We start from the raw sequence: 21,688 nt of genomic DNA on the forward strand, positions 1-21,688 counted from the left end.
ATAGGTTGGACCTGTGACCTACAATGTCACTCAAAGGTCCATATGTTAAAAGCTTGCCACTCAGAGCCGTGCTGCTAGGAAGTGATAGAACCTTTAAGAAATGGAGCCTAACAGGCCTTTAATCCCAGCACTCAGGAGGCAGAGGCAGGCGGAGCTCGGTGAGTTCAAGGGCAGCCTGGTCTACAGAGCCAGTTCCAGGACAGGAAATTATAATAAACGAATAAACAAACAAAGGGAGACACTGTTTTGGGGTTTTCTGTTCTATGCTGCTGACTCCAGGCTAGCAGACATTCAGCTCGCTAAGAACGACACTCACTGCCTTTCACATCTGGGGAAAACCAGTTCATGGGAGCTATTACGGGTAAAACCCAGGAGCTGATTGTTAAGAAAATAAAAAATGATCTCTTCTTCCGTGTAAAAGAAAAACAAAAGAAATGGGGCCTTGTAAGAGATGCTGGGTCACTGAGGACACTCCCTGGAAGGGTACTAAGGACCTGGTGTATCCTTGTTATCCCAAGCCATAAAGTGCATGGCTTGGTTTGCCTGCTCTGTTACTGCCATCTTACATGCCCACCAGTGGCCTAAAAGCAATGTGTCCTCCCGATCACAGACTGAAACTGTGATCCTAAAACTGTGAGCCAAAGGAAACCTTTTCTCTTCATAACTGGACTAGCTTAGGCGTTTGTTATAGTAGTGGAAAGCAGATCAGTTCCTGGATATTCGGGATGCACATAACATAATGCAGACATGAGAGAGGCTGAGAAAGACAACCTTTATTTAGAGTCCAAGTGTCTGGCTGAAACCCTTGAATCAAGACTCCTGCGTTCTAGTATCAAAATTCATAAAGGGGGTGCAAACGCTAAACCATCAGCAGTTTCCCAAAGATGTTTATCATATATATAAAATCTCTCAAGACTTGTGTCTTATTATATATTGCATCAGCCAGGGTAGGAGATCGTACAGCATCAACACCCCCCCCACACCCTGTGCTAAAACAAAAGATCAGCAGTTGGGTTCTTAGACACATCCACAGGGGGAAGGCGAACTTGTCTACCCTACTCTTTAGGAGTAAGCTTGATGATGCTCTTGAGCTCATCTCTTGGAGGATGATTGACCACACGGATTAGACATGAGCCACCCAGCTAAGATCCTCCAAGAGCATCGTCTCAGCCAACCCAGAGCCAGCTGTAAGCCTGTGATGGACCCAGGTGAGCCAAGGCCAGGCTGATGACTCACAGCTAAGTAAATGTTTGTTTTACGCTTGCGTTTAGGGTGGCATAAGACATGCAAGAGCCAGCATGGTTATTTAAGCTTTAAAGGGGATTTGCTAAAAGGTTGTATCCTTGAGAGACTCAGACACCCAATGTCTTTGCCCAAATCACACCATGGGAACTGGTTTGTCAACTATAGTGTTGTGCCTGCCACTGGGGACATCACTGCAGCTGCACCCTGACCTGGGCTGTATGTAGCTGCTGCCACAGGTGATAGTGGCCCCAGGAAAGCAAATGGACCTGTGATTGCTGCCACCTATCCACAGAGGCAGGTCATACCCAGGTGAGTCATTCTACGAGGTGTCAAACACAAGGGCAAGGGCACCGAGTCATAGGCCCAGGCACGGGAGCCCCTCTCTGGCACTAGGCATTTACCTGTTCACAGATCATAAGGAGGTTCAGCACGGTCCTAAGACATGGGCAAAACCTTGTCACCAACCCTCACTGTAATGTTTTCAGTCACCCCAGCGCCATCCAGCTTTCTCTGAAAATAAAAACAGCCTGTCCCCTCATATTGTTCCAAATGGACAGAGAGAAAAGACTAGACCTTCATGTTTTACTTAGGGTTAATTGTTACCAAATATTGGTTAAAGATGTGTTACAGCCATTTATGCTGTGGAATGTTTGTTTAATGATGCAAAGATGCGTTGCATTCTTTTAGACTGCATTTGTTTAAGTCTGTAAAGCTGTGTTACTTTGCCTATTTAAAACACCTGATTGGTCTAATAGAAAGCTGAACAGCCAAAAGCGAGGCAGGAGAGAGAGACAGGCGGGGCTGGCACACGGAGAATTAAATAGGAGGAGAAATCTAGGCTGAAGAGGGAGCAGGGCTTGAGGAAAGGAGAGGAGGGCACCAGGGGCCAGCCACCTAGTCACACAGTCAACCATAGCAGAAGGAAAGAAAGATATGTAGAATAAAGAAAGGTAAAAAGCCCGGAGGCAGGATGTAGTTAAAGAAAAATGGGATAATTTAAGTTAGAAAACTGGCTAGAAACAAGCCAAGCTAAGGCTGGGCATCTGTAAGTAAGAATAAGTCTCTGTATTTATTTGGGAGCTGGCTGGTGGGCCCCTAGAAGAGTAAAACAAATAAATAACTCCAGCTAATCATGTGACAGTGTCCAGGCACCTGGCGGTAGTCTCTCGTCCAGCAAAATCTATAAACCACCATAATTTTTCTGACAAAAAGAAGCTTGTGGAAGGAAAAACAAAGTGATTCACTGCACTTTGGTAAACTGGATGGACTGGGCTTGGTCACCTTCTCTGACTAGAAACATTCAATAAGGGAAGCCTGAACTGGCGACAGTGAAGAAGGCTTGAGGAAGAGCTAGCGAGGCAGCCGGTGCCGCTGGCGATACCCTCTGACCCTCTGCACATGCTTCATTCGCTCCACAATGGGGACATAAAGAGAGGAAACGGGGTGCGTGAAGGATCGATCGTTAGTGTCCCTTGAAAACAGCAATGGCCCAAGAGGCCCCAGGTAACCAGCCAACCAGTTTGCCTAGAGAGGGTTTTGCAGGGGGTGGTACCTTGCCATGCTAACACTGGCAAAGACCCCAGGAAAAGCAAGGCCACCTGGCGAACTCTCCCAAGGCCAGTGGGTACGTGTGTTCCCTAGAAGGAGCGATGGAGAGCCGGAGAGGTCTGACTGAGGTCGTACTGCTGGGCCATTCATCTGTCCTCTTCAGCTGGCCGTGTGTTTGAAATCCCTTAGTGTTTCTTTCAGGCCTGTGACATGGCCTTCGCTGGCCAGGGGAAGAAGAAATCACCCTTTACAATGGTTATGATGAGCGCCCATGGTCTACCAAGTACAGGGCTAGGTGCCTCCCATGGATTCGTTTATCTATTCCTTCCCACTGTCCTGGGAACGAGGCAGCATGGTTGTCCCCATCTTATAGCACAAACAGAGCCATGTAAGAGATTTAGTAACTTGACAGTGCCACAGTTAGGTTCCACAATGTGTGGTCCAATGGTCACGGCAGGGTGCCTGGCCTATGGATGGAGACTGCCTTGCGATTGACTTCTCCCACCCAACCCCCCTCCCAGATGAACTATTGATCGTGCTGGCAAGTGCTAGAAGCCTGGGGGACTCGGAAAGGAACAGCTGTGCTATACCTGGGTGACACCAAGGAGAATATCATGCTGTAGGTCAGTAGGACTTGCTACCTGCCATTCCACATCACTGCAGCTCAACTATCAGAGCCACAGGACTGGAAATCTGGCCCACGGATGAGTAGGCCTCCGGCTAGGATTTGGAGGATCAAACACTCACTCAGCGGTTTCAAGTCAGCAGAAATAACTGGTTAGAATTTCCAAGGCATCCTCTACACACAAAGGCAAAGCCAATCGGCCTGAGGGAGCTGTAGTACCTTTTAGCCTCTTCCCGCCCCCCTCCCCTGGTAATTTATTTCTAGGCTTCTTTTTATATTAAAACAAAACAAAAACAGGCCTCAGGTTTCAGGATCTGCTGAGGGAAAAGAAGCGGGGAAGATTATCTTGTTTGTTCTAATAAACACCCTCTAGCATCAAGGAACTTACTTCCTGACCCTCCAGCCCACACTGGGAAAAGGGCTTGTGTTTGCATTTTCCTCTTACAGGGAATGCTCAGTTTCCCCCCCTTTGACACTGACACTTTCACTTCCTTTGTTAGGGCCAAGCGGCCCACACACAGGTGGCCGGGTGGCCGGGTGGACGGCACTGCCTCTTTCAGGGCATCTCGAGACCTGTTTCCAGAGGAGCCTAGGTGGAGAGTTTCTTTTCGTGATGACTGGGCTATTCTACCCACCACTGTTGAGGTGAGTGATTTTCATGGATCCTTTAATATCTTCGGTTCAAAGTGTGTGTGTGTGTGTGTGTGTGTGTGTGTGTGTGTGTGTGTGTTACTGGGCCGGGAGCCCCGGGCCCCACACATACTAAGCATTCTACCATAGGTTTCTGCTCTTGGTTCAAGAGATAAGTAGATTCCTTTTTGATGTTCCTGTCTCAGGATGTGTGGAATAACCATCCCCTTTGCCATGAAACCTCTGCATGGAATGTTCTATGGTCTCACCGTCTCTCTGACGGGACCGTACAAGGCGCAGCTGAAGGTGGGGAAGGGGCTGCAGTAGCTGAGCTGTCTGTTCTCGGAGCGGCTTCTTTCTCCCTGGCTCTCAAAGCCAACAACACAGCCTCTGCCTCAGAGTCCTTTGCTCCCCGCCAAGCTCTCCTTTGAGACGCGCTTCCTTCTCCTTTATGTAGCCTCACAGAGATGCGCCAGGAGTTTTCTGGAGCCAAAGATACCCACGGTCCCTCAGGGTGTGTAAAGGGTAGATGTCTCTTTTTAAATAAGTTCGTCTCAAAATGCACGCCGGGAGGTGAAGCCAAGGAAGAGGGCTATTTGCCTAAAACAGGCCCCTTTCGTGAAACCCTTAAAGTTGCCGGGCTAGAAGAAGGACAAAAAAAGAGTTGACCTTGTATCTGCTCTCCTCAAAATGTAAACTAGTCATGATATTCTAGCATCATTCACTCATTCATTCATTCATTCACGTGTTTACTATACAATTGCTGAGTGCCTACTGTATACTGGGTATCTAGGGAGCAAAGCAAGTGTTTCCCAAGCGGTGAGGGAGTGAAGTAAGAACACTTGAGAATGAGGGGTGAATTATTTACAGACAGGGCAGGCAAGGGTGAGCTAGAAACATGGATTGTGACTGCATACAAAATGATCCTGGGGTCTGCAGAGTGTGTATGAGAAGGAGAGACTGACAGACCCCTCTACTGAACATCGCTCTGATTTATTCTGAGGGTGCTGTGTTCACGCCAAATGCCTACCTTTCAACATTGAAGCAGAGACATTTAAGAAAAGCCAGGAGGGGAAATGAAGCTATGTTTTAAACAATGGAAAAGAAAATTTTTTAAAAAGGAAGTATAAGAAGCAGAACAATACTGAACTGCAAAGTTCAAGGTCATCCAAGTGAGGTAGAATTCAGCAACTGTGAGTCAGAGCTAGCATTTCTGTTAGCTACGTTTTCACCAAACAATAACTCATGGGATCCTAAAATTTTCTGAAGATTAAACTCGGAACTTTTGTTTTACATGGTGTATGTTCAAGCAAGAGGCAGGGATCTCTGAAGAACCAGTGCAGTGAGGGGTGCACACTGTTAATTCTAACACTCTGAGGCACAGGCAGGCAGGTCTCTGAGTTCAAGACCTACTTGTCTGTGTATTTTATTCCAGCCAGGGCTACATAATAAAACCCTGTCTTAAAAAAAGAAAATAAGGAGAGAGAGAGAGAGAGAGAGAGAGAGAGAGAGAGAGAGAGAGAGAGAGAGGCAGATTTGAGTTTAAGGTTGCTGTCAGTACCACTAGGCTGCAGACAAATCCTTAATGCTTCATTTCTTTGAGCCTCCATTTTACCTGCTCCTAAACTGAGGACGATAACACTCTCCACTGGAGCTCAGTCTTGCTCCAAAGATATGAGATGTTGTGTATAGCTCACTGATGAGGTACCCAGGGAACAGCAGGCTGGAGTAGCTATCCTTTGGGTGGTGCTGGTGGTTTATAATGACAGGATTGAGTGGCCTGAACAGGACACTTAGATGTAGAGAACCTGCTCATGGGTTGTGACTCTCCTCTTAGTGACTGTGTGATTTTTTTTGAAGGCACTTAGGCTTAAAATTCTGAGTTGCCTCATGTGTAACAGTGAACACGCTTGTGCCTTCCTAATTTTATTTTGATGCTCACTTGAAATGACTCTTAAATATAAACATCACGTATAAATCTGTCAATACTAGGTTGGCTTTTGAAAATTAAGCTTGTTGGCTAAAATTCACTCTCCACTCTAGACAGAGAGCATACACGGTGGAGCCGGGATTAGAACCGAGGTGGGACTCTTAGCACTCTTCAGAAGACTCCCAAACAACCACGCATTTTCCACATCCACCCTAAATCCTACAGTGAGGGTGCAGGGGGGAGTCTCAGCTCTGAGGGGGAAGGGAGCACTGAGCAGGCTTACAGCGAACAGTTCTGGAGGGCTGTCCGCCTACGGGTGACAGAGTAGAGGACGAACAGCCACGGGGTTCGGGTAATTCACCAGAGTCAGCGTCCAGGGCCCACAAAGGCAGAGGAAGAGGAGCGGATGACGCGCTCCACTTCCTCTGAGCTTGACAAAGGAGGAAACCAAGGCTGAAAAAGAGAGGCTGTTTCCCCCGAGGAGACCCACACCGAAAGCAAAGAGGGCAACCTGCCACCTGCCTTCTGCCAGGTGCGAGCGCATCTCCCCGGCCCTGCTGCTGGTCTTCCTAGGGGTGTACAGCTTGGGCTATATGATCTCCGCAGCACATAAGTGGGGAGGAGCAGAGAGCAAGCCCAAAGCTGTTGGCTGAGCCACAAAACCTTTAAGTAAAAGACTGCAAGGCAGCAGGGGCCTGGAATCAAGAGCTCAAGCTTCCTCCTGCCCTCTGCATTCGTGATCCCATGCAGGAAGCATGCAAACATGGGTGGAACTAAACATCTTGCCAGGTTTGTGATATATACAAACAGCTCCTGATTCACAAAGGAAAACGACAAGAGAGCCCGTACATCCAAACAGCTGCCGCCATGCGCTGGCCCCCACTACCCAGCAGCTGCCGTGAGCTGGGTGGGGGAAAAAAAAAACAAAAAGAAAGAAAAGAGAAAGGAAAGAAGGGAACAGGAAAAAAATCTTGGACCATTTGCAGATTCCACAAAGTTAAGGCAGAGGACGGGAGGAAGCTGTGGACACAGAACTAAGGAAGGGAATGAACTCTTGGGATCCATCCTCAGCCACCCTGGTGACTGGGCTTGGCTCGGAAAATCCCATCCCAGGGCAGACTGCTCTCCTCCCATCCACACAGCTACACGCTCACACAGGTCGTATCCTGGCCTCACAGCAGTTTAGGAAGACGGAAGGGAAGGAATCAATCAGAATGTCTTGAAATGTTACTCTCCTTTATGACAGTTGAAACATCTAAATGAATCAATAAATGAAGTCCTTCACACTTTGAGTCTGGGCATATCGCCAGTCTTGAAGTTTTTTGAAAGAAAAAAAAATTCTTTTTATAAAGATTTCTATTTTACAGATTAGTAAATAGAGGTTTAGAGAAGTCACATGACTATATAGGCCTTGTAAGTTAGAGGTGGAGCCGGTTTCAAATCTAGGTCTTTAAAATCTCACAGCCTTACCAACGGTTGTGAAGAGTCCTACCCACCCAGCATAGGAGATTGGGGACAGGTGATATTGGGGGCAGCCATGAACAAAGTAGCAAGACTCTATCCCAACAGAGGGTTTCCATCCTAAACGTCAACTGAGCTCTGCTGTACTGGGGAAATGGGAATTCTGTCTGGAGAACAGGGTAAAGTTAATGCAGGAAAATCTGCGAGTGCCGATCTATAGCTGAATTTCTGGAAACAGCCCTGTTCACAGTCAGGAGATGTGGGGTGCAGGGGGGGGTGTGTGGAAGAAGGAAATTTGGAAGGAACCACCAATGAACTCTGTTCCAGGTAAAATTTCATCTCAATCTAACCACACACCCTGGAGACAGAAAATTTTGTTTCTCCACCTACCTCTTGCAACTCACGCCTCCTGATAACTCATTAGCACCCTTAGTAGGAAAGGGATGGGTTCCAGGCGTGTTTGTGGGTCTGTGGGAAGCCTAACACTTCCGCTGCCTTGAATTCTGTGAGGGAAACAAGTGGCAAGCTCTGTGTTTGGAATCAACAGGACACGGTATACTCCCCCGGTTTCTTTGAGGGGACACTGTTTGGGCAGGCGGGAATGGCAAAATCCAAAAGATGTCAGAAAGCTATGTGAAAGTCGCCGAGCCCCTTGGTGAATGAGGGGTGCTCCCCAGTGCCGCTCAGAAAGTGCGGGGGCGGGGGGGGGGAGGGAGGACGGAGACTGGAAAAGTGCTTGGAAATGAACTGTGGAACTCCAGTGCCTGCCCAACAAGTTGGGAAATGCGCTGTGGGAGCAGCCAGGGGAAAGACCTGCTTACCCTTCAGCACTGAATGAACTCACTTTTTTTTTTTTAAATATTTATTTATTTATTTATTTATTTATTTATTTATTTATTTATTTATTTATTATGTATACAATATTCTTTCTGTGTGTATGCCTGAAGGCCAGAAGAGGGCACCAGACCTCATTTCAGATGGTTGTGAGCCACCATGTGGTTGCTGGGAATTGAACTCAGGACCTTTGGAAGAGCAGGCAATGCTCTTAACCGCTGAGCCATCTCTCCAGCCCCCATGAACTCACTTTTGAATAGAAGGTTGTTTGCTTTTTTTTTTTTTCCTGGCAAGCAGAGTATCTATACCTGTGGTTTCAGGGTGTTTTGGTTTTTGATCCCCAGAAGGTTTTTAGTGAGAGCTGGTTGCTGGACGCTGAATTCTGACCGCTGGGTTTTGAATCTGGATTTCTGTGGCTCACACCAGGCTCTTTCTTCACTGACTTCTACGTCAGTGCCCCTATCTTTATCGTTTTCAAGGAGAAGGTATTCCTTACAGCGCTCCTAGGAGGACAGAGAGTTCATGTGTGCTAAGTCCATCCTCTGACACTGGCGTGGGGCAAACTCTTTAGTCAGATGTAGCTCTTGCCACCTGGACAAGTGAGCTGGGAAGCTCTGGCCTCTGGGAACTCCAGGCAGCAGAGATGTGTTCTAACTGGTAATTCTCAGGGACACCCAGATAGGCAATTTTTACAGATGAGTCATGTAAACACATTGTGTTGTGTCTTCTTCATCTGTAAGGCGATATCAGATGCTGGATTTTGAAGCTTCTGTTGTTAAAACGACTGAGGGACTTGGAGAATGACCTCAGAGAAGACATCTCAGTGTGCACTAGGCCTTTGGGAAATGGGGGGGGGGGGGTGAAAGCAGAGCAGGGACTGGGAAGTTCAGCAAGTCAGGCTCTTTCCTCTAACAGTTTCCCAGTGGGATGAAATTCCAAGTTTTCATCTCCAACAGGTAAAAACACCAGCTCCTAAAGCCCAGAGTTGAAGGAAAACTCAGCTGAGTCGCAGGGAACAATGCCTTCTACAGACCCATGTTTTCTTGGCCCCGATTTCAATTCTGGTGGAAAAAAATTCCCTGAGGCCAACGACAGCTGAGCTCCTGGCCTGGAATTCACAAGTGGAGAAGGGGGAAATTATACCCTGAGGCTTGGAGGGCGCCTGCCTGGGCAGCCTTCATTCACATCAGGCAGCCTTCATTCACATAAAGGCTGGTTAGCGGGCCTGCCACCTGTCCACCCCCAGCCCCCGGAGCCAGGATGCCCGAGTGAGAGAGGGGTGTGAGCTCAGGGAGGCTGCAGGAGACACTGAAAGGAACCTTCAGACAGAAAGAACAGAAAGAGGTCTGCATCACCTCCCACCTCTGCTCTTCTTCCCTTCTGGATGACCTTTACCCCCCCCCCCCACCTCTCTCTTTCTCTCTTTTTTTTTCAAAAATAACCTTCAGGAAAGTCCCCGTGTCTAATAAAATTGTTGACCTTTCGGACTGGTCAAATAGTCATGCCGTGAAGGGAGTTCCCTGGGGTCAGTGTCCCCATCTGGGTTCCTTTAGCCTACTCACCTCCACTCACCAGCTTACAGAGAGTAAACTCCGTGTGTTCAATGCACCACCAGACACCATTTGCTAGGGTCTTCGAGGATGCCCCTTAAGCCGAGGCTTAGCTGGGAACCCTGTTCTCTTATTTCTCATGGAAGTGCTCCACCCCCAGCAGCTCGTCCTTATAGTCCCTCCACCCTGTCTGAGACCGAAGGGGAAAGTGTCAATCATCTTGGGGGGGCTCCCTTTGAATGCCAGAGGTGCAAAAATCATAGCAGGGTGTCTCGATCTTGCTTCTTTTCCTTCAGCTTCAAGAGGAAGCTTGTCTGACCAAATGCAGGATGCCAGTCAAACAGGAATGCCACAGAGGCAACTTCTCTAATAACTAAATATTTCCTGGGGGTAGACTTACATGTTGTATAACCATATCTTAAGTATTACATGGAAAATACTTTTTTTAAAAAAAAATGTCATTTCTAGGACATTCCCGTTTCAGTGGGCATGTGTGTTTTGTATTTCAGAAATCCAGGAACCATTTTTAAGAATAATTGCACACCACTGACTTTCTGAACCATGCTTTAAAGGTGGGGAAATGGGACGAGGGGAGACTTTATGTGTGCCTGGAACCACTGTAATTTTGAGTGGGCTGGGTAGATAGAGAGAGAGGAGACGTTCCCTGAGAAGCACTTATTGCAAGAGCAGTGGTAGCTGGACAAAACCACCTGAGGACCCCAGCCTTACGCTGCAGGATGGATCAAATGCCTGTGGAGGACTCCAAGGCCCCCTCTAAGACAGTGGTTCTCAACCTTCCTAGTGCTTCGGTCCCTCAATACAGTTCCTCGTGTCATGGTAACCCCCAATCACAAAATTATCTTCCCTGCTACTTCATAACTGTAATTTTGCTATTATTATTCATCATAATGTAAAATCTGTATTTTCCAGTCTAAGGTGGCCCTAGGTCTTACATGACCCCTGTGAAAGGGTCATTAAACTCCCAAAGGGGTCTCACCCACAGGACAAGAACCACTGCTCTAAGGAGTCCGGGGGGGGGGGTGTCCTTGTACGCCATGTTTTTAAATAATGTTGATGCTCAACGAATGACTGAGTTCTCCCGGTACTTGGTAGCTGACAAGCTGCTCTCCCAAAGGCTCTCAGACTCAAGCACCTTCCACACCACGTTGTGGCACACAGAGGGAGGAGTTCACCCATGCAGAAGGGCGGTGGCAGATGAGGTCACGGCACACAGCTCCACACAGCTTCGAATCCGAATGTTACACCCATCTAATGCATGAGGGAAACAAACCCACAAGGACTGGAGAGGTTGGCTGGCTGGGTTTTTTTTCTGGCTGAGTGATAAATCCTCATTGCAGAAAGGTTTGAAGATCCTGAAAAATCTACCCATCATGGGTGAAAATTACCCATAATCCCCCCTCACAGAGACAGCTACTCCCCTGAGATTATGGTGTATTCCCTAAGAATGTATGATGATTATAATTGCTCCTATGTTTCATCTGTTGCTTTGCACTCTGCTTCCCCAAACCTAACAAATCATAATACTTCCCTCACGTCGGGGAAACGCACATCAAAGAGTGCTTTGGTGACTCTTCAGGGAGACGCACTGAAAACGGCTGTCATTTATCCAACTATACTCTTACCTGGACTTTGACATTGCACCCAGTATTTTCTCTGATAGAAATAATGGTTGCCAGGGACTCCACCTATGTCTCTGTCAGACCCTTTGGCACCTGTTCCTTCCTGTCTAGAAGCTAACCTAAAATGGTATCTGTCCTGACCAAGGGTACGTGTCTTCTCGTGTGTTTAGTCTGGACTTGCTCTGTACGAAGCTCCATGTTTTCCAGAAGTTCCCGAATGCTGCACTGTTATTTTCTGTCAGCGCAGAGGCTTTCTTTCTTCCGCTGCTGGTTTAGCCGGCAAAATGCGGCTCTGCAGTCACCGGCCTGTTTCTCTGCAAGCATCCAGGCCGCTCAAGCCACAGCCTGGCGGGAATTCTGTTCCCGCAGGCAACAGCTATGCCTCTGCTACGAAATTCAGCTTTTAATTAAACCTCTGTCATTTTATTGATCAATAAGACTCAGGAGTTAAAGGCTGGGGTGAAAACCTGCTAGCTCAGAGAGGTTAGTAGCAACCGGCTGACATTCTGTCTTTGCTGGAGTCTCCGAAAGAGAGCATCCTTCGACTCAGTCAAAACGAAACAACCCACGCTACTCCAAGTCCCTGCCTACTACTTCCCGTGCATCTCTCTACTCTCTTACAAACACCCTACAACTCTCTATGATTGCCTTCCATCAACTAGTTGCTAACTCAGCCTCCCGACCCAAGGTGCAAATACAAACTCAGGGTTCACAGTGCGATCAAATGTCCCGCAGCAGTACAAGGTGAAAAGCCTCCATAGACACTTCTAGAACAAGTCCCAGTCAAGCAGAGGTGCCGCTGTTACAGCAGAGTCTCAAGGCTGACAGGCCCAGGCTGGTGGACTCGGACTACTGTTTAAGAGATAAAGGAGAAATCCAGGGACCAATTTCAGGCATCAGAATACTCACTGCAACAGGGCCAGGATGATACAGGTCTTGAGGATGTTGCTACTTGGAGTTTTCACGGGACCACTGCTTGCTGATTTACTTAATGACAATGTTGGGCTCCAAATTCCCTCTAAAAGGCAGTCTTAAGTGCTCTCAACTTGGACAGGGCTGGCCTTAAAAATAAACAAATAAGTTACATAAGCCCAAATTTTGGAGGCTCGGGTTCTGGAAGCCAAGGCTGGGGCTAGGATGAAAGAATTCACCAGCCATCTTGTGGTTGGGCCTCACGTGCTGTTTGCTGTTCGCAGGGTGGAGCAGTTGGGAGATTCGACTTCCAATTTGAATGCCAACACCCATCAGGGAAAAAAAAAGAAAAGGCCAGCGTAACTGCTGGCAATGATGCCAATCTGTCTGTCCTTTCTCTCCCTCCCAGTGTTGGATGTTCTGGGCGGTTCTGTGGTCTTTGAGAATATCATCTTTTTGCTTCAGTACTGGCTGCATTTGGGGGAAGTGAGGTGATTGTGGTGAATTACTTTTTGAAGGCTTTTAAGGCTTCTCTGGGAAGACAGATGTCAAATTCCTCACAGTCACTGGGGTGAATGGAGCCCACCCGTGTCCAGGGCTCTGGTAGGGCACGGAATCGCCCTGAATATCCAGAGTAGTGTGTGCAATGCAATATCCCATGAGTCCACTCATGCAATGGTTAATGCAACACAAACCTGCAGGTCTTAGGAAAGGGAACTGCCGAGGGCCTGATTAGTCAATGTTGGGGCTGGGATTTGAGGACAAAGTGTTCCCACTTGGTTACTAGTACAATTGGGGGGGACTGGGGTCTTCAGGAGGTGGGCCTAGTGGATCACTGAAGGCATGCCACTGGAGATGAATCGGGATCCCTGCCCCTTTTCCTCCTTGCTTTCTGGCTGCCATTAAGTGAGCAGCTTCGCGGCCTTGCACTGGCCAACTGACCATGAACTCAAATATCTGAAACCATGAGCCCAACAAACCTTTCCTCTGTTCAACTTGATTGTTGTGTGGGCAGTCTGTCATAGCAACAGAAGGCTGATTTACATAGGCAGCTATAACAAAATACTATACTAAGCCAGGCAGTGGTGGCACACTCCTTTAATCCCAGCACTCGAGAAGCAGAGGCAGGGCGATCTCTGAGTTCGAGGCCAGCCTGGTCTACAGAGCAAGTTTCAGAACATCCAAGGCTACACAGAGAAACCCTATCTCAAGAAAACAAAAAAAGAAAAAAAAAAGAGAAAAGAAAAGAAAACAAAAAGGATCACACAAACAGTCATAATAACCTGAAAAAGTTTAATGTCCGTCCTGGAGTTCGGTAGAGCACTAGAAAATGCTAATGTCCTCCCGGAGTACGATAGAGCAAGCACACCCTTGTGTTGTGAGTAGGTCCAGTCAGGATTTGGCAGCAGCTAGCTTCCTGGAACCCAGGATGATTGTGGCCAGGGAATCAGAAGGATTTTCCAAAGTCGAAGAGTGTAATGGTTTTTAAAATAGTGTCTGGATTTGTGTAAAACTACAGGCTGGATCCGAGCAAGTTCCTACTGTGAACCTCTTGTGGGGACAAGGTTTGTCAGTTTGGACAGATAGCTCCTCCCATGGAAAGCAGGGCACACCAGTGGCTATGTTTAATACGATTACTTGTGCTTCAGAATACTGTGTGTTTATACCTCTCACAAATGGAGAGACGTTCCCAAATGTTAACAGTGACTATCCCAGCTGGCAGAATTACAAGTGATATTTTTCTCCCCTTTGCTTTATCCTGTTTTAATGAAATTTTTACAATGAGTATGCATTAATAGTCAGAAAATTTTAAGTTTTTTTATATTAAAAATACTCTGGTGTTATTAGATTGGTACAGATAAAATACTGTGAAGCTTTTTAAAAAAATAAAATAAGAGCTGGGTGTGGAGACTCATGCTTGTAATACCAACGTTTGGAGTACCAAGAATTCAAGTAGCCAGGAAGAGGACCATGAATTCAAGACCATCCTTGAAGGGCTACAGAGTGAATGACCCCCCCAATATACACACACAAAGGAAAAAAATACATAGAAACAATAGTTAATTTTTTTTTAATGAGATTAAAACAACCAGAAAACAGTGTTTGTTGGCCACTTGCAGTTCCGGAGGAGGACACTCACTGTGACTTTACAGGCATTACTGTCTTTTTCTTCCCAATTTCACTACAATGAGACTATTATTATGCCAGAGCATCAGGGATGGATGAGGGCCACAGAGGTTAAGTGACGTGTCCAAGGTCACACATCTCAGAAGGAGAAGAGCCAATATTGGAAACCAGGACATCTGCCTTCCAAGGTTGTAGGCAACTCGGTACGAGAGGCAGACTAGGAGTCAGCAGAATGGTGGTGTCTGGATTCGGCCTTGAAGACCCAGGATTCAATGAAAGACCCTTGAGTCAGGAAGGAAATAAGCCAAGAAAGAGGCAGTAACAGTCAGTAAAAAATGCTGGCAAGCTGGGTGGCAGTGCTAGACACAGTCCCCCAAGGGTTAAGCATCCCTTGTTCAAAAAAAACAAAGGACTGGAATGAGTGGGTATGTAGCTCACTTGACAGAACGCTTGCCTAGCAGGCACAAAACCCTGGATTCCGTCCTCAGCACCACACAAACCAGGCCTGGTGGTGCTTGCCTATGGCCCAGCCTTACCTACTTAATTGTTCAAGACCAGCCTGAGGTGCATGAAGCTCTGTCTCATTTGCTACCTGCAACTGTGGTTATATGTGATGGCTGAACCCTGTTGAGCATCTTGCTTCTTTCAAAACAACAACCACATCATCCTTTTCTCTCCCCAAGAGCAGCCCAGAAAGCACACCTTGGCTCAGTGTGCAGCTCAAAGAAAGGAATAGGTGGGGAGGTACTATGCAGTCTGCAGGGGCCTTGGAATAGGTGGGGAGGTACTGTGCAGACTGCAGGCACCTTTGCCAGCAATCAGAGAGAGCGGCCCTTCGCCAACTAGGCCGCACTGCTCAGTTCTGCGTGGAGCCAGGCCTCAGATGCATGCTAAAAGGATAAATGAGTTTTATGGAAACAACATTCGAGGCTGGTGTGGAGAGAGGCAGAGAGAGCTCTGTGCCTCTGGGACCCAGAGTCGTTGCAAACATATTTGTTTAAGCTAAGCTTCAAAGAAGACTGACCAAATTCTCCTTGGCTTACTTTGAACTAACTGAAGAGGAGGCTCAGAATAATGCTTGCATCTGTAATGTAGAACACTCATTTCAGAACAGTGTGGCGTTCTTATACTGCAACAACCACCAGATAAATGTGCCTGCTTGTCCTTCCGCATAAATATGGACTGAATGTCTATAATGCGGAGCGCTTTGGGATAGGAATGAGTGAGTTCCCCAGGACTTGTTTATCCAAACCAGTGTGATGTGGAAACAGGCACGGTGTGACTGAGTCGACGCTACTGTTAGCACAGGCCAAAGTGGTTTTTTTCTGTAGGTACCCTGACATGATATCTTTTCCCCCACTTTCTTCAGTTCCTCAACAGCCTACCATGGCCTGCAAGTACCTCTGCCCCCAAAACTCTAAAACATTAATTATCCAATGAGTGAAAAATGTGTTTTCAGTGGTAGCAAAGATTTACCCATGCGTTTCCAGAAACTCTGTATCACCAAGGTTCTTGGAGGCTGGCCTGGCATCTGCATAAACTCACATCCAGAAAAGCAGGAGAAACAAAGTTTAGTTGCAGTTCCTGAGTTATAATCTGCACACTGCTCTGCATGGAGCCAGGCCTCCGACAACACATGCTAAATGAATGAATGAGCTTTATGGAAACAACATTCGAGGTTGGTGTGGAGGGAGACAGAGAGAGCTTGGGGTTTGCCTTTGTCTGTTGGTTTTGTGCTGGGAACTTAATCTGGGACCAGTGCATGCTGGGAAAGAGTTCAACCACTGAGTTATGTCCGCAGTCCATCTGATTTATGTCTTTTAAAACAAAATTCAGGAGTGCCTCAGCTGTGACCCTCATGTATTCTGACACATGCTCAAGACTGCTACTTGTATCTCTAGATCATAATGAATATCCTCCCCAATTCTCTCAGTGGTCCCTCCCTTCCGCTTCCCAGTTTTTATAGTTTACTTTGTACAGGCCAGGGAAGGGGGAGGAATGAGCTCTCAGGTTCTCGTGGCAGCTGTCCCCCTCATCCAGTGCTGTCCCCTCGTCCAGTGCAGACGTGTCTTCCCCGTGCCACTGCTGAACCCGACCTGGTTCTTTAGAATCAGCTTTACTCCACAGTTCTGTCTTGGTTGATTTACTTTGCAATGCTGGGGACTGACCCCTGGGCCTGCTGTCACATGCAAGGCAAGTGCTTCTGGCACTGTGCTGTACCCCAGCTCTACCTTTGATCACCCCAACAAATGAGACAGCTAGAGGGTAACAACTTGATCTTTGTGTGGAAAAAAAAAATAAAGTTTTGGGAAACTTTGTATTAGCATACTTAAAACTACCCTAGTCATGGGCTTCCAGAGGATAGCTTCACACATGTGTATTTTTCCTATATTCAGCCCTGTTGTCCCGTCCTATTCCTATCTCGCTAAGGTTCTTCCTCTTCCCACCAGTCCGTCTACTTTCATCCACTCGCTCATTATTTATTTATCTATTTTTGATAACTTCCCAGGTTTCATTAGGGTTGCTTGCAGAGTCCCCGGCTTAGTGGTTATTGTAGGAATATGGCCTCCCGTTGTCTATACAACTGAAGAAAACGCGTTTCGCTCCTCTGACACCCATTCCTAGTTACTGCTACTCAGGGAGGTGTAGAGCCCATGAGACCCTGCGTGAGGAGAGTTTAAAATAGATTTAAGCCTGGTCCATGGTGCAGGGGTACCTGGCCAGCTCCTGTGTCCTCCCACCAAGACTCACAGCCCATCACAATTTATCCAAACACTTCAGAGAATGTGGCGGACGTCGCTTAAGAGGAACCACAGCCATAGCAATGGAGACCTCCGCACGGGGTCCAAAAACGGGGGCAAGAGATTGAATGTGACCCCAGCTATAGCAAAGCAGAGATTTATAGTCAGAGAGGGTGGCATCAGCGGGTATGGGGGGAGGGTTCGGAAAGGGAGCATCAAGGAACGTATCTTCTTTAGACCAGCTCAATGGGACTGCAGCTGGATGGGGGCTGGAGAAATAATCCACGAGGGTGGCCAGTCTCCAGTGGCTGGGAGTTTGGATAAACTGATCTAGCGGGATTCACAGACAGTGAGGAAGGGTCAAGGTCATGGCTCAAAAAGCAGAGGACTGAAAATGGGCGGACTATGGCTTTGGTCAAAGGAGAGCATCGAGCCAAGCTGTGGGACTGCTGCAGCTGAGTATGCTGGCATGCCCTGAGTCACTCTAAGGTGGTGACGGTTTGTCAGGAGGAAAGATAAAGATAGCAAGCAAGCTGTAAAGGCAGAGTTTGCTTCTGCTGTTCTGGGGGGGGGGGGTGTATTGTGAGTGTTTTAAGAAGGGGGTACATCTTGCAAGTGGGTTCCTTCTGTAACCAGAAGGATAGTGAGGGTGCCTCCCCCCCCCCCCACCTACTTTCTTGACTTCTCTATTCACAGCCTCTCCCTGTGTCGGAATCTTCAGCGAAGTCATTTGGGAGACAGCAGCCGGCGATGGGGGGGAAACAGCTCTTCCATGAAGCTGCCCAGGGCCCACTCTGTTTTCCTTGTTGCTGTAAAGCAAATCGCAAGGCCATCTTTGCCCAGGCCAAACATCTGAAATTAGAATTATGAGGTCTGATGCAGGAGGCCAGGAAAAATCATTTCTTGGGATGGTTTGATGCTTTCTGGTTTACAGCTTTGTACCAGCGACCTGCAATAGCAATTTCCCGGCCTTCCTCAGCTCCTCCATCTCGCCTTCTGAATAAGCCCTTATACAATGACTCAGAGACCATGGCAGCCTGTGTCAAGAGGGTCACCTGATTCAATTCTCTCTCCAACTCAGCCCTGGGTTCTTAGCATCCCCACAAGTGAATGCAATCTGCCTCTGGGCTGGACAAGGGCTGGGTACAGAAACAGGAACGTGAGTTCCGAGGGCATGTCGGGACAGCAGAAACCTGATGAGCCTCTGCAGAGGGCGAGGGATAGAGTTGTTTCATCCTGCTTCCCTGTGAAAAACAGATCAATGCAAAAGGAGGCCCAGCTCTAGCGTATATTAACTGTGTGATTCAGGAAGTTTCCGGATAAGGAAATCAAAGCTTTCTGTGCCTTGGTTTCCTTGTCTGCTTGTAACATCAGCACCTATCACGTGGTTTATGCAGCTTGTAAACTAATTGTAGTATGGATGCTGTATGTGTGTTGGATAAATACACTTGAAAAGAATCATGTTTAAGAAAATCAAGCAAAGTCATCTAAAGATCCATATTGACTGGTCATGCCCTATTACTCTCTCTTGTGACCACTCTTTCTTGCAGAGGGAGTCAAACTGGGGCACTTTGAGGCCAGCTTCTGGGGCCAAAGTCATTTTTGACTCACAGACATTTTCCTGGAAACTAAGTAAAATTTGAAATTTTTGGCATTGATACTTACTTAAAAAAGAGGTTCAAAGCAGAGCCCTGGTGGCGTATGCCTTTAATCCCAGCACTCAGGAGACAGAGACGGGCAGATCTTTGTAAGTTTGAGGCCAGCCTGGTCTACAAAGTGAGCTGTTACACGAAGAAACCCTGTCTAGAAAAAACAAACACAAAAAGAGGTGCAAAAACTGTAATTTTCATATGTTGCTTAGACTTGACTTTATCTTTTCAGTTTTAAATTAAATGGCTCCAAAGGTTTGAAATAAGTTAGACCATTTGATAGTCAGAAGGAAAGCCCATGGATTTTTTAGATGAAGTTTGTGGATTTACTAGCCAGGCAAAACCCTAAGAGTTCACTGCCCACAATGAACCACCTGGAAAAAACAACAACAACAATACAAAAGAAAACACCACATATACAAGCTTTGCTGTTAAGTCAGACCATCTCTTGTCAGAAACCATTTATTATTTATTATTGTTTATTTTTTGGGTGCTCACTATTTATTTTTATAGTGTGGTGTAATTTTCTTCTGTGGGTCCCTCACTTTCACCCTTGTATGCCTGGCCACACTTTTGTGCATTTTGGAGTTTACCTGTCAGTCCCATGTTGGGCGCCATTTGTCAGAGATTATTTTCAACAAAAATTTTCAGAGAAGGGGTATGGGGATGAGAAAATGTTAGTAAAGAATATGAAGATACGAGTAAAAATAAAACAGAAACATAGGACAGTATTGGGAGTGCCAGTGAATACTAAAATTGCCTGCATTTAATTTTCCATACACTTGTATACCCCAATACCAAAGGAGGAAAAAGGCAACAAAAGACTTCTTTAACATGATACAAAGGACAACAGTTAATTTCTTCAATGCTTTGAGATATCAAGTCATTAGCCTTCTGTTGTTTATGCAGTGAAGCCACCCTAAACCCAGTATCCCAAGGCAGCCACTCCCAAGTTCAAACCTCCTGTTTCAAAAGAAGGAGCAGAAGTGTGCTTGCATATCCTGACCATCTGTCAGGGTGGAGTGGATCTACCTGTATGAGCATCTTAAAATCAAAAGAACCAAGTAACCATACTCTAGGTCAGGATGTGTAGCCCTGGTTGTTATCAACAATTTTGTGCAACTCAAACTCTCTGACCTTCAGACATGATGGAAGCAGGCTCCCATTTTGGGGCCTCCACAGTCTCTGTCTTTGCATCTTTTCATCTGTCCTTTCATTTATTTTCATTCTCCGTCAACGTTTTAACCCAGTATTTTTGTGGCAAAGTATTTTGTGATCCACACTATCTCACTCTGAGACGCATATATGAGTCTATGGTCTTCTAAATGTCAATAATAAACATTTATGGGGCAGCAAGATGGCTCATCAGGGAAAGGCCAAGAGTGACAACCTGAGTTTGATCCTTGGTGCCCATGTGCCAAAAGGAGAGGGTCAACTCCCACAAGTTGTTCTCTGACCTCCACATATGTGCTATGGAACGAGCATGCCTGTATACACATACACACATGGAGAAGATGAACAGAAAAAGGTCTTAAAACATTTCTGTAGGTTTAAGTATTGCAAAATTATTAGTTGTACACAGTTGACAAAACCTAGCATAATTCTTTTAAGCTTTGAAACACAGCCAGGCATTCTTCAATGATGAGATACACTTGGAGAAATATGTTGTTAAACAATGCCGACATAAAAGTATCAGCGTATTCTCCACAAACATATGTAGTGTATCCCATACATACGTCTGCTATATAGCCTCACCTTTTGTTCCTAGGATGTGAACTCCATCTTGCATGCTGTGGCATATGGCAAGTGCTTGTGCATCCAAAGGTCTCTAAGAATGGGCCAGGCACAGGAGGAACACCAAGTAGTAGGGATTTTACAGACCCGTTAGCAAGCTCAAGAGACCATTGTTGCATACACAGTCCATAGGCATTAACTAGTCAGTAAGTGGTACGACTTGAAATTATACTAAAAGCAATTATCAGTGCACCTCAGAGACCGATGGAGAGGCCTCCTTGAACTGGCTCACGTGTCCAGAAATGGCTGCTGCTGCCAGAAAGAGCAGCAAACTCCTGTTTCCCTAATGAGGGGACTGCAGAGAACTGTCTGTCACAGAAGAGATTGGTGGGTCAGGAATGGGTCTTCTGGTACTCCTTCTGCCCTGTGTATCCCAAACACACAGTTCTCAAGGGTTAATCGGTTTTATTAGGTCATTCTCTGTTTGCTTAAAGTAAATGTTGGAACCTTTCCACAATTTTTCAGTCATCTTTCTGAGAAGCCTCTGAAAAGGCCACAATTGCTAAGGACCTAATCCTTCTCCTCGGGGACACCTTGTTAATTCTGTCTCAAGAGTTGAGCAAAACAAATGTTTTATTTATGTTTGCCTTTTATCAGTGTGCTCCACCAATTCGGGGGGGGGGGCGGGGCGAATAGTTTTAGTCTTTTTGTTCTTGTTACATCTAGGAGTAATTGGTCTGATTCATCCCGCTGATAACTGTTCCATCACATGAATTAATTTTCAGGCCAATTGGCCAAATGAGATACAGCTTCTTGTTGTTGGAAGTATAGCTTCATTTCTCAGTTTATTTTAATATTCGTTTTGAAGAACATTCTAGAAGTCACTGAGGAGAAAGTTTCAACATGCATCATAATGAATAGACATCAGGTTCACACTGACGGAGGCTGATGGAACTGAGTCTGTAAATATGAAACCGGACTAAAGCATTGTTTCCTGCTATTTAATTTGCGAGAGAATGACACGCTGTGTTACAAAAATCATGTTATTTAGAAGCCAGAAAT

General features: G+C 46.5%; 1 protein-coding gene across 1 annotated transcript in view; it reads left to right on the top strand.

Moving 5' to 3' along the window:
- Nucleotides 1-3,958: 3,958 nt before the first annotated feature.
- Nucleotides 3,959-21,688, top strand: part of Rbpj (recombination signal binding protein for immunoglobulin kappa J region) — a 189,127-nt gene continuing 171,397 nt past the window's right edge. Inside the window, exon 1 of the mRNA XM_050150226.1 lies at nucleotides 3,959-4,063. Within this exon, the coding sequence (XP_050006183.1) occupies nucleotides 4,032-4,063 (32 nt within the window). The 5' untranslated portion in view covers nucleotides 3,959-4,031. The remainder of the gene's footprint in view (nucleotides 4,064-21,688) is intronic.

Source organism: Alexandromys fortis, unplaced genomic scaffold (genome assembly GCF_014885135.2).
Source record: "Alexandromys fortis isolate MF-2015 unplaced genomic scaffold, M_Fortis_MF-2015_v1.1 scaffold_0, whole genome shotgun sequence".
NCBI lineage: Eukaryota > Metazoa > Chordata > Mammalia > Rodentia > Cricetidae > Alexandromys > Alexandromys fortis.